The following is an 11,341-nucleotide window of genomic DNA, read 5'->3' as shown; positions in this document are numbered from 1 at the left end:
ATGGAAGGGGTGGGGGGAGAAGGGAAGGGGTTGGGGGAGAAGAGAGTGGAGGGGGTGAGACCGGGGGCTGCAGACAGACCCCCACGGGCAAGGCTTAGACCCGTGGGTTGTGAGACACCCCAGGGCCCGGCCCTCCTAGAGATTCTTTGCCTTCTGGTTGCAGGGAAAGGAAATCAGTGCTCAGAGAGGGAGGTGCATTTCAAGGGTTTCTTCTCCAGAGAACAGAGGAGGCTCTTTTACAAGAGCTGTTAAAGGGAGGCCGTGGAACCAGCGTAGAAATATCCACCCTCTTCCAAGCACAACAGCCGGAGGATTACAGACCTCAGCTCTGGAGGCAGGAACCAGAAAGGCAGGCACGTGGTTCCCTCCGCCAGGCCCCACTTCCCCAGAAGCCCTTCCAGGGTGACCCGGGGCAGCAGGGGACCGTGGCCCGGGGCAGCAACGCCCCCGCAGCTCCCAGCGGGGGTGCAAAGGCAGCTGCCGCACGGCGGCGGATGAGCGTGTGGCCAGCGTGGCCACGGGAGCCTCTCCGGTGCGAGGCCCAGGCCCCCCTCGGGCCTCTGTCCCCGGGAGACCCCGCCCCGGAGACGCACCAGCTGAGGGACTCAAGCCGCCGGCCCGGCTGGGGCGGCAGAGCCCGGAAAGCTGGCTGAGTGTCGGGCGTCCGGAGCAGCGGCGGGGCCCGCGCGGGGCGCACGTGGAGAGTGGACAGGCAGGGCACAGAGCCGGTCCTGAGCCGAGGAAAGCCTCACAGCCCATTAGGGCCGCACCGCACCCCAATCCCTGAGAAGGTGACCGCGCGCGGGGGTGGGGTCGCCGCGGAGGCCCTCTGGGAAGATGAGGTCACCGGGGCGAACCCTGATCCCACAGCCTGTGTCCTGACGAAGAGACCCTCACGTCTCAGGGGGTGACCCTGGGAGGACACGGGAGGGGCGGTGCCTCCAGGCGGGGGAGCGAGGCCCGGGTGGGAAGTGGCCTGTGGACAGCTGACCCCCCACCTCCGGGACGGAGACAAGCAGTCCGTAGTTTAAGCCGCCCCGTCCGTCTGTCCGTGGGGCTTTGTTATGGCCGCCCCAGGAAACCCATACTCGGCCCACCGCCGAGGCCACCTCTCCCTGTGACGGCCGGGCCCCTCCTCCCCTCCCACCGGCCAGGATTCCTGCTGCAATGCTCTCCGCTGCTCGCGCCACACACATAACCGTCCAGAAGGCACCTTGCCGGGTAGAGAGGGCAGCAGGCGTCCGGGCCCGTGGAGAGGGCAGGCCCGCCGCGCACTCCTGGGGGCTGGTCGCCAAGCCGGCGGCCCCGCGGCGATCGCACGCCAGGCCGCTTCCGGCCGCGGCACCCCCCTCAAGAGCTTCCGTTCGACACAGGCTTTTTCTTCCAAACCCAGCGACTGTCTGATGCAGGGTCAACCTGGGAGAGGTTCCACTTCACGCCCAGCAGGGGCCGAGGCCCGGGGGCAGCGACACGCGGCAACCCAGCAGGCGGCTTCCCTTGGATCCCAGCGCAGGACAAACTCAGGAGACGGGCCGTGCCTGGCCGGGCCCGAACCGCTGCTCCGAAGCCGAGCCTCCGCTCTGGGACCGGGAACTGGGGACGGCAGCCACAGGCCTCCCCTCTTCAGCGAGAAGGAGAGGAAGGGGCCACCACGACCCCACGCCTGCCAGGCCCGCCTGGAGCACCCGTCTCTCGGGGGGCTGCCGACCTGCGGGCACAGCTCGCAGGGCCCTGGGGTGAAAGCCAGGAAGCTCGGGCCCGTCACGCGTACTGACCGCGCGCGGGCTGCCATCCACCACCGCCTCCGTGGGGAGAGAGGACGGAGACCTGCCCCGCGGCACTAGCGCCCGCCCCCGTTCTGCTCTCCGCACGTCCCTCGCTTCACCTCTCCTCGCAGGACCCAGGCAGAGGCATGTGGCCTCCGAGCCACGGAGCACAGGCTGTGGCCCAGAGACTGAGGGCAAGTGACAGGCGGGCAGCACCAGGCCCAGAGCGGGGTCTGGGTGGCAATGAGGCCACCACGCAGGCTGCCTCCCGCGAACAACGGGATAGTGGACGGCTTTGGGGGCGGGGGGAGCCGCCCACATTTCAAAAGGGCCACATCACGGGGCTCCCAGTTGTCACCTGTGGGCAGTGTCACTCTGACCACCTTGCTGGGGCTGCCTGGCCGGCTGCCCCCTGGCCATATGGTGGCGGTGAGAACAGGGGACACGGGTGGCCTCGACGTCTCACCTCCAGAGGAAGAGACGGCCTAACCCGCGGTCCCCAACCCTCCTGGCGTCAGGGGCTGGTGGGCTGGAAGACAACTGTTCCACGGACGGGGGGTGGGGGACGGCTCAGGCGGTGGCGCGAGCGACGGGTGAAGCTTCGCTGGCTCGCCCGCCGCTCACCTGCTGTGCGGCCCGGCTCCGCGCCCCGGGACTGGGGACCCGTGACCTAGCTCCTGACCCCGAGAGAGGCAGGTCAGAGGGGCGGGGCAGCACCGTCCACCCGCTCCCCAGCCAGGGAGGGTCGGCGGACTGGCTCAGCCACGGCCGTGCTGCCCTGCCAGCAAGCCCTGCTCAAGCGCTGGCCGCCCAGGTGACGGCGGCTGAGGAAGAACCAGGTGCTGCCGACAAGGGAGAGGAAACTAAAATACAGATCTGGTCGGTCACTTTGCTGCTCAAACGAGAGAGCGGTCTGTTTCGGCACACACGGCGGGGTCACGGTGCCCAGGAAGACCACCCCGGAGGCCAGGAGCCGCGTGTGCGCGGCAGGGTCTCAGTGCCCGGGACAGAAGCTACTCGCTGACGCTCCGGGCCCTGAGCTCACCCCGAACCCCACGGTGTCAGGGCTGTAAGGACCCGGCTCACCCCTCACCAGGGCCCCGGGTCGGTCGCGCAGCATTGCCGGGTCAGGGCCGGGGCCGCGCCGACACTCTGGGTTTACCACCGCATCTGCGTCTGTGCTCACACCCCCTTTAAAAGCCGGCAGTTTGGCCCGACAGCTACCAGGGCTGAGGGCGGATTTCTGAAGACCGCAAACTGGCACGGATTCTTAAAGAAAAGATAAAAGGCAAGACTTCAACAAAACCCCTCTAACTCATTCATTTAACTACCTTCCACAAAGGAAAATGAAGGCGAGATAAGGGACAGGTGCTGCTTGGATGTGGCACCGCGCTCTCCCGCGGTGGCCAGTCACGTCCCGGGGAGAGCAGGGTGACGGCAGGTCTCCTCTCTTCCTTCCGCAAAGTTGATGTTTCCGCCCACCCGGCAGCCGCCGCAGACAGCCTGCCGCCCTGCAGGCTCAGAACAGTGTCCCCGGGCGGGGCCCCATGAACTTCCCCGCCCTCCACCGAGCACCACCCCTGGTCTGCACGTGGGGCTGCTCTGGGGCCGCGCCCAAGGGCACACGTGAGCGTGGTGGGTCACTGTCACGGGCCAGCGTGTCCCCAGGGCAGGGGCTTCTCAAGAGACCAGCATCCCAAGGGCGGTGTCTACGTCCACCACTGTCCTGCCCCGGGGCACAGCCTCTGCCCGCCTCTGGCCCTGCCACAGCCAACACCGTCCACCACCCGGGCCCCGAGGTCGGGGCGCCGGCCGCAGCCTCGTCGGGTCCACCTCCCAGAGTCCTTGCCACCCACATGAGGATGCCAGAGCACGTGCGAGGCAGGCACACGCCCTGCCCTCACGCCCTCCCTGGGCGCCTGGTGGGGGCGGGTGCCACGTGCATGGCGTCTGGCCCGTCCGCGTGCCCTCGGCGCCTACCGGTCGTCAGATGCCATTGGCTGCAGGCCCCCAAACGACCCCAACCTCCTGCACCCCCCGATCCCGGGGACAGCCAGGTGGGCACGGGGGCCCCCTTCCCCACCGCGAGGCCCGCCTGCAGACAGCACCCACCCAGGTTTCCAGGTGAGGAAGAGGCAAACGTTAGCCACTCACCCCGGACACACTCAGAGCAGCTGGCTCCCTCCCGGGGTCCTCAGGCCGCCCAGTCTGCCCCGCCCCCTCCAGGCATTTCCCACAAAGCGGCCCTGTGGTTCCAGGGTCCCCAGCCCAGCGGCTCCCCAGAGGTGGATCAGTCAGGACCACCTGGCTCATCCGTAGGCCAGGCGGGGTCCAGGGAGGCCATGGGCAGTTCTGGAAGCTTGGGCGGGGTGAGGGACACTGACACCGCCCGACCTTGGGGGGGATTCCCTGCCGATCTGTGACGTCTGGGCCCTCAGGCCCGTGGTTGGTGTCCCCAAATCCAGAGGAGCCCCCAGGCTTGCATGCGCACCTGTGCCGGCCTCACACACGGCCAGGCCACATGCGAGGGCAGAAACAGGGCCCTGGGTGCACAGTGAGCCCGAGAGAAAGCCAAGCCCCCCTGGCCGGTCCTGGAGTGGTGCCCAGACGCCCCACGCAGGCCCGGGCTCCACAGCTCACGCGTCCCCAGAGCGCGGGGCATGGAAGACCAGGGGTCAGCCTGTGGAGCTGCACGGCGGCTACAGCGCCGCCACCTGTCCACCCAGGTCACTCCTTCCACCTGGCCGCGGCCCGACAGCTGAGGAGGAGCCCCGGCACCCGCAGGACAGGACACAGCCCCGTAACGTGTGGTTCACGCCGCAAACCACGGCTCCACGGTGACTGGGGGCGGGCGCGGGGGACGGGGGGCATCCAGGAGCCACGGGGCGCCTCCCACGCCTCTGGAGCCGCTGGAATTCCCTTTCTTGGGCTTTACTCAATTGAAATCTGTGTTTGAGCCACAACAAAGTTTCAGCTGTTAGTGGTGATTCTTGTCCTCTGGACTCTTCCCGCCCCGCAGGGAGCGTGGAGAAATCGGACGGGCGGATGGCGAGTGAGCGCATGCCCGGGAGGGGCAGCCGTATCCCCACAGGGCCTCGGCCCGGCCCCCGCCAGCCCACCTTTGGGACGGCACGGTAAAGCGCTGGCGCCGTGACCGCCGTCTCTCCTGCTGTGACGCACGCGCAGCCGCAGTCACCCCCGCCGCATCCTCTGTGCCGCCCTTGCCGATGCCCCGCCCCACCGGCCGGCCCCTGGGGGCCCCGGGCAATGAAGTGAGGCGGCGTCTCTCCAGTCGACGAGGAGGACACCCTAGATCGTGAAGCGGGCACCCACCTGCCCGAAAACACTAATAGTTATCACAGACCCTATTAGACGTGCACTAAGTAGGCCCAGGAGCCAGCATGGCTCACTAATTAGCAGGCAAGTCAACCTCATTTCCTTTATTTTTGGGGGGGGACGGTGAGTGAGGGCAGGTGAGAGTTAGGTGGTGGACATGCACTTAATTTCCACGCGGTCCTTAGGGACAGTTCTTGTGGCAACACGGCGCGCCAGGACTGACCCGCGCGGAAGCGCGGGAGGGTGGCCTTCAGAAAAGGAGGACGTGTCCCCTCGCTGACCCCAGTCAAGTGTTCTGGGGGCACTGCACAGTCAGGCTGGCCTTCCCTGGGACGTCGCCTGGGAGGGCAGGGACGGTGACGGGGCTCTGGACACCACACAGGGGAAGGACCGGAAACAGGAGGAACGTAGGACCTGACGCCCCAATGTCCCCCGACAGAGCAACTTCCGGGCAGAGGCAGGCGTGGAGGTGCCCGGCGAGGGGGCTCAGCGGTGTGGCAGCGACACCTGAGCACCTGGGCCGGGGGGTCTAAACTCCCACCATGGCTCACAGCCCCATGGCCAGATGAGGAAAAGATGGGAGAAGACGAGAAAAGGTAAAATGCATTACATGTGAAGAAAGGCCCATCCCTTACTCTGAGATTTGCTTCTTCCCACCTCGTGGCGTCATGAAACGAGGCTGTCGCAGTCCATTCAGGCTGCGGCGACGACACACCACAGACCGGCGGCTTATAAACCACAGAAGTGCATTGCTGACGGTCCTGGAGGCTGGGCGTCCGAGACCGAGGGGCCGGCAGCCTTGGCCTTCCGCCTGTAACGCCGCGTGGTGCTCTGGGGCTCTCATGTGCGCACTGATCCCACGGTGAGGACGCTGCCCTCAGGGCCTAATCACCTCCCAAAAGGCCATCCTCTGAATCTATCACACGGGGGGTTAGGTTTCAACACATGAATTTTGGGGGGGACACAAACATTCAGACCACAGCTGAGAACAAAATAACAAAGGAACAACCCAAGCCAAACCCCACACTGTTCTTTCAAGAACGTCCCGAGAGCATGGAATCCATTGGCCTGAGAAACCATCATAACCTGGCACTATAACCCGCGGCCACAGCGGAAGCGTTTGGTTTTCCATCTCCGTAGCCCGCAGCCCGGGACGAACACCACCTGCGTGTGGGACCTGCTGTTCTGTGTTGTCCACGTCCTGAGCTAACGACGGCCCCGCCCGAGAGCCCCAAGGCCCACCGTGCCCACGCCCAGGAGAATGCCCCCAGACGGGTGGCTGGCAGGACAGGGTCAGGTGGTGGACGTGCCCTTGACCGCTCTGGATTACCTGCCGCCTCCTACACACAGGAGGACCAAGCGGGATGGAAACACCATCCCGTTATCAACACCCACCTGCCCAGGCAAACAAAATCAGCCCAAAGGAGGGACAGAGACCAGCTGGGCGGCCCCCTGGTACCCAGGAGCACATGTCCATGCAACCTTACTATGATGCACCCAGCAAATACTGTAAAATGGAGTTCCTACCTTCACAGGTATGGGATGAAAATTTCACTCCCAGAAAGCAGGGATCGTAACTCTAGTGTGTGTTCGATCTCAGGGCGTATCTGGGCCCCTTCTCAGGACGAGGCCACACAAGTGTTCACAAATACGCTCAGAACTTTTCACTTATCAACCGGCCAGAAAAGTGTCTTTCCAAAAGGAGAGTTGATGTGCCCGTGAGCTGCTGCACTGTCTGCAGGGGACTCTGAGGGGAGCAAGCAGTGGTCGAGGAGGGGGTCTCAGTCGTCTGGCATGGCCACCTACCCAACTCCAGTCCACACGAATGCCCGTGACCATCCACCGGCCTCTTTCCCCACCCTGGCGAACGTGTGCAGTCTGGTTTGCCCCTCAAGGCCCCTCTGGTGCCCCAGGCCTGGATGGAACACCTTCCAAATCCACTCTCAGGGGCACTGGGTCCTGAGTGGGACCCCTGCAGCCCCTGACAGCACCTGCAGCCCAGGTGGCCCTGGCTGTCCCTCTGAAGCCTGGCTTTCCCGTGAGCACCTCCGCAGGCCAGCGGTCACCCACACGGCAGACGGGCAGCACGGTGACCTTTAACTCTGGCCGCCACTGCTGTGCGCAACACTGATCCTAAAGCAGGTCATTCCCCAGCCCTGCCCCGACTCCTCCAGCCTGGGAGAGCGAGGCCTCGCGCCACGTCCCCCTCCCCCAGAGGGCGGGGCCGTCTGGCCCAGCCCGAGTCACTCTCGCTGGGCCACCGGGGCCCTCGCCTTCTCTGTCCTGGGGTCCTGGGTCCGGGTCAGAGGGCACAACTCTGCCACTCAGGTCGCCTGGCCCCAGCGGGGCCGCCGGGCCCAGCACGCCTACCTGCTTGTCCCTCGTGCCGTGCTCCACGCAGCCCCGCCGCTCCGCCTCCTCCGTGCCGCTGCGGCCACCCGGGTACGCAGACACCACGACGCTGTCCCCTGCGGCCCCGTGGGCGGACGCGCGGGAAACGGGGCACCGAGGAGGGCAGGAGACGCCCGCTAAGCCCGCGGGGAGCGGGGGCGGCCGGCGGCGGCTCCCGCCGCCCGGGTACGCAGACACCACGACGCTGTCCCCTGCGGCCCCGTGGGCGGAGTCCCCTGCGGCCCCGTGGGCGGACGCGCGGGAAACGGGGCACCGAGGAGGGCAGGAGACGCCCGCTAAGCCCGCGGGGAGCGGGGGCGGCCGGCGGCGGCTCCCTCGGAGCGCGCGCCCCCGTGCCCGGCCTTTAACCGCGGCCCCCGCAGCGCCCCTCGCGGCCGCCGCCCGCAGCGCCCCGGCCCCCGGGGCTCGCGCCCGCCTCCCGCTGGGGCGGAGCCAAGCCGGGGGCGTCGGCGGGAGGCGCCGGCCGGCCACCAGGACCCGGGGCAGGCGGCCTCTTAGGGTGTCGAGGGTGCGGCGGACCCCGCGGTTCTGCGCGGGCCCTTTGGGGGACAGCTCCCCACCCCACCCTACCTCTCACCCCGCGTCCCCGCACCCCCCATTCTAGAGGCGCCCGAGAGGCCCTTCCACTTGCAGGAGAGGACCCTGGGGCGCCAGCCGGGACTTTAGAGGCAACCGGCCTCCCTGTCTGGTGGTAGCCGGGGTCTTGGAGAGACGGTGGGGGGATCCGAGTGGACAGGAGGCCCCTGGGGAGGGTCCTTTGGAGGGACAGGAGGTAGAGGAGGGGGTCTCTGGGAAAAGCCAGCTGCAGGTCCTGGCCCGGCTCGGGGGGACCTGCTGGCCTCTTTCTGCCTCGGGTTCATCAAGGACAGGGAAGGGCTGGGGTGGGGCCCCAGGGCTGCCTTCGCCCTGCACCCCATCCCCTTGGCCTTGGCTGGACTCCTGGGCAGTGGGCAGGGGGTCTCCTGCGCTTGGCCCCCTCCATGTCGCCAGCCCCTGGGCGCTCTCCCTGATCTTCCCCTGCAGCCCCTGCCCTGCATCGGCCCCTACCCGCTTGCCTTCAGAGACTGCCCTGCCTCACCTCCTGCTAGGGCCCCCGCTTGCCTCTCCCCTCGATTCGGCTGAACCCCCCCGAACACCCGCCAAGCACCTGAACCTCCTGCAGCGGCCTCAGCTCAGCAGGCGCCCGTCACTCTGTGTCACTGCCATACCTCCAGTCTCCGTGGTGACCCCACATAGCCCAGGGCCGGCACCAAGCCCTGGAGGTGGGCTGCCGTGGGTGGCTGAGGTTGCCCCCTCAACGGAGCTGGGCCTCCCCAGCTCACCGCTGCAGACCTCCCAGCTGCCTGGCCCCCATCACTCACCCCCGGCATAACACGCGTTGACGAGCTACTGTCCAGGCAGCCCGGGGGCAGTTCACACGCACCATCTGGTCCAGGTTTCAGGCTGTGTGGTTTCTGGTGCTGGCATCGCCCCATTTTACAGCGGCCCACAGTGCCCCGTGGTTCCCGCAGGCGCACAGCTGGTCAGCGACAGGACGGGAGGCTGAACTGGAGTGCTGCTCCTGGCCCAGGCCGACCCTCAGCCTGGAACCAAGCTGCACTTGGGGGCTGTGAACACAGGCGTGAACAGTGCTGTGGGCAGCCTGGCCCTTGAGCCGTTCCCTTCGTCCCTTCTAGAGGCCCGGCCGCAGAGTGGGCCACTCCATGCGAGCAGACGTCCCCAGCCCTGGGGGACAGGTCTCCGCCGGACCTGCAGGCGGCCCAGGCTCTGACCCCGGTGACGCCGCCTTCCACGGGGCACCCAGCTCCAGGCCGGGGCCTGAGCCTCTCTCAGCGGCGCTCCAGGCTCTTCCCAGCCCTCCCTCTCTGTCTCCACCATCCATACCGCCTTTGACCCCAACTGAGACTAAAATGGCTCGTCATCTTGTGGTTTCGTGTGTCTTGTTAATGTTTTTTTGACAACAATAGTGATGATGCTATTGTGCATTATGCAAAGTGACCGCTTGGGGATTACAGCCTTTCCAAAGGCATCGTGTTTATGTCCTCGTGAGGCGGCAGCTCAGGGGTAGGCGTGCGACGCCGTGTGCAGATCCGCTCCTGGCTGGGGCTGTGCGTGACACCTGCGTGCTCACTGGTGCAGCGGCTGCAAAGCGGGACTCCCCATACTCCACGGAGGGGTGCTGGCTGGGAGCCCAGCCAGGGGTGTTGGCAGAGACCCCTGAGCCTCATTCTTTCTGGCAGAGGCCCTGGTCCTTGTTCCGTGCAGATGTCACAAGGTCTGGAGAAGGCCCAGAGGGAGAGCGAGGGTCCTGGGAAGGCGGGTGGCGAGAGGCTGGGGCTGCCTGGTGTCTGTCCTCACGGCCACCTTGTCGCACAGCGCGAGCCAGTGGGACCGTAAAGCAGAAACCTCCCGCTGTTCCACCCTGACCTGGGCTCGCTGGCGACTGTCTTCTTTAAATTCATTCTTGAGCTGTATTGAGATCTGGTTCACATGCCCCACAGTTCACCCACGTGACGTGCACAGCTTACGATTCTCAGCATTTCCGTAGACGTGCGCAACCATCGTTGGCAATTTCAGGACATCCTTGCCCTCCTCAGAGAGAGACTCCACTACCCACCGTCTTCCCGCCTCCCCAGGGAGCCGCGCGGCCTGTGTTCCTTCTCCACGGGTTGCCCTGTTTGGGACATTCCACGTGAGGGGAATCACGTGACGTGCAGCCTTGTTTCTGGCCTCCTTCACTCAGCGTAACGTGTCCAGGGTTCGTCCGTGTCGTAGCACGTCAGTGCTTCATTCCTCTTCGTGCCTGAGTGGCGTTCCGTGGTGTGGATGGACCCCGTTTTGTTGGTCTGTTCATCTGCTGGTGGACACCTGGCTTGTTTCTTCTCTCAGGCGGCCGTGGACGTTCGTGCACAAGCCTGTGGACGGGTTTCCAGTTCTCCCGGGTTCGCACCTGGGTCACGTGGGGCCTCTGTTTCGCGTCGAGAGGAACGACCCCACTGAGGCCCGGGTGTTCTCAATGTGGACGCCCGCCTCACAGCCCGCCGGCCGTGTGGGAGGCTCCGCGCCCTTGCGTCCTGTGACGTTTGGTTCTGGCTGTCCTGGTGGGTGTGACGTGGTGTCTCACGTGGTTTTGGTTTGCGTTTCCCTGATGAGTGACGATGTCAGCACCTTTTCGTGTGCTTCTTGTCCATTTGCATATCTTCCTTGGAGAAATGTCTATTAAATCTTGTCCTTTTTATCATTGAGTTGTAAAAGTTCTTTACATATGGTGGTTGCAAGTTCTTTATCAGATATAGGATCTGCAAATATTTTTTTTCCATCCTGTGGGTTGTCTTTTCACTTTCTTAATGGTGTCCTTTTAATTTTGATATTTCCAGTGTATCCATTTCATCTTTTGTTGATCGTGCTTTTGGTGGCATACCTCCAATTTCTCTGAGTCTTAATTTTTGACTTTCTGCCCACGTGGCTGCAGCCAGGGGGCAGGGCACAGCCGGTCATCCTGGGAAGTCCCTCAAGCTTATTGGTGCCGGGAATCCTCGACTGCAAGAAACTCAACTCAGACTCTCTGAACCCCAAGGAGGGTCACGAACCAGAGCCACGGACGAGCAGAGGTGGGGCTTGCCTGGGCACGGGACAGGGGACTCAGCCACCAGGACACTCTGGGGCGTCTCTCTGCCCGAAGACTCTGGGCTCCCCCGATGTGTGTAGACACGGCCACGGCAGCTCCAGCAGCCCCACTCACACCCAGAAACTGGGGAAGAAGCAAGGACGGTCCCACCAGCTCTGGCTGGGAACCGCTTCATTATCCAGGGTTTTGTTCCTGCGCA

At 65.3% G+C, this 11,341-nt stretch overlaps 1 protein-coding gene across 1 annotated transcript in view; it reads right to left on the bottom strand.

Moving 5' to 3' along the window:
- NKD2 (NKD inhibitor of WNT signaling pathway 2) overlaps nt 1-10,076 on the bottom strand; it is a 28,005-nt gene extending 17,929 nt beyond the window's left edge. Inside the window, exons 1-3 of the mRNA XM_055086385.1 lie at nt 10,043-10,076; nt 8,938-9,033; nt 7,473-8,053 (exon numbers count right to left, since the gene is read on the bottom strand). Coding sequence (XP_054942360.1) covers nt 7,473-8,053; nt 8,938-9,033; nt 10,043-10,076 — 711 coding nt within the window. The remainder of the gene's footprint in view (nt 1-7,472; nt 8,054-8,937; nt 9,034-10,042) is intronic.
- Between the last annotated feature and the right edge of the window lie 1,265 nt (nt 10,077-11,341).

The sequence above is a fragment of the Physeter macrocephalus genome, chromosome 8 (genome assembly GCF_002837175.3).
Source record: "Physeter macrocephalus isolate SW-GA chromosome 8, ASM283717v5, whole genome shotgun sequence".
NCBI classification, from domain to species: domain Eukaryota; kingdom Metazoa; phylum Chordata; class Mammalia; order Artiodactyla; family Physeteridae; genus Physeter; species Physeter macrocephalus.
This window is presented reverse-complemented; position numbering and strand designations above follow the sequence as displayed.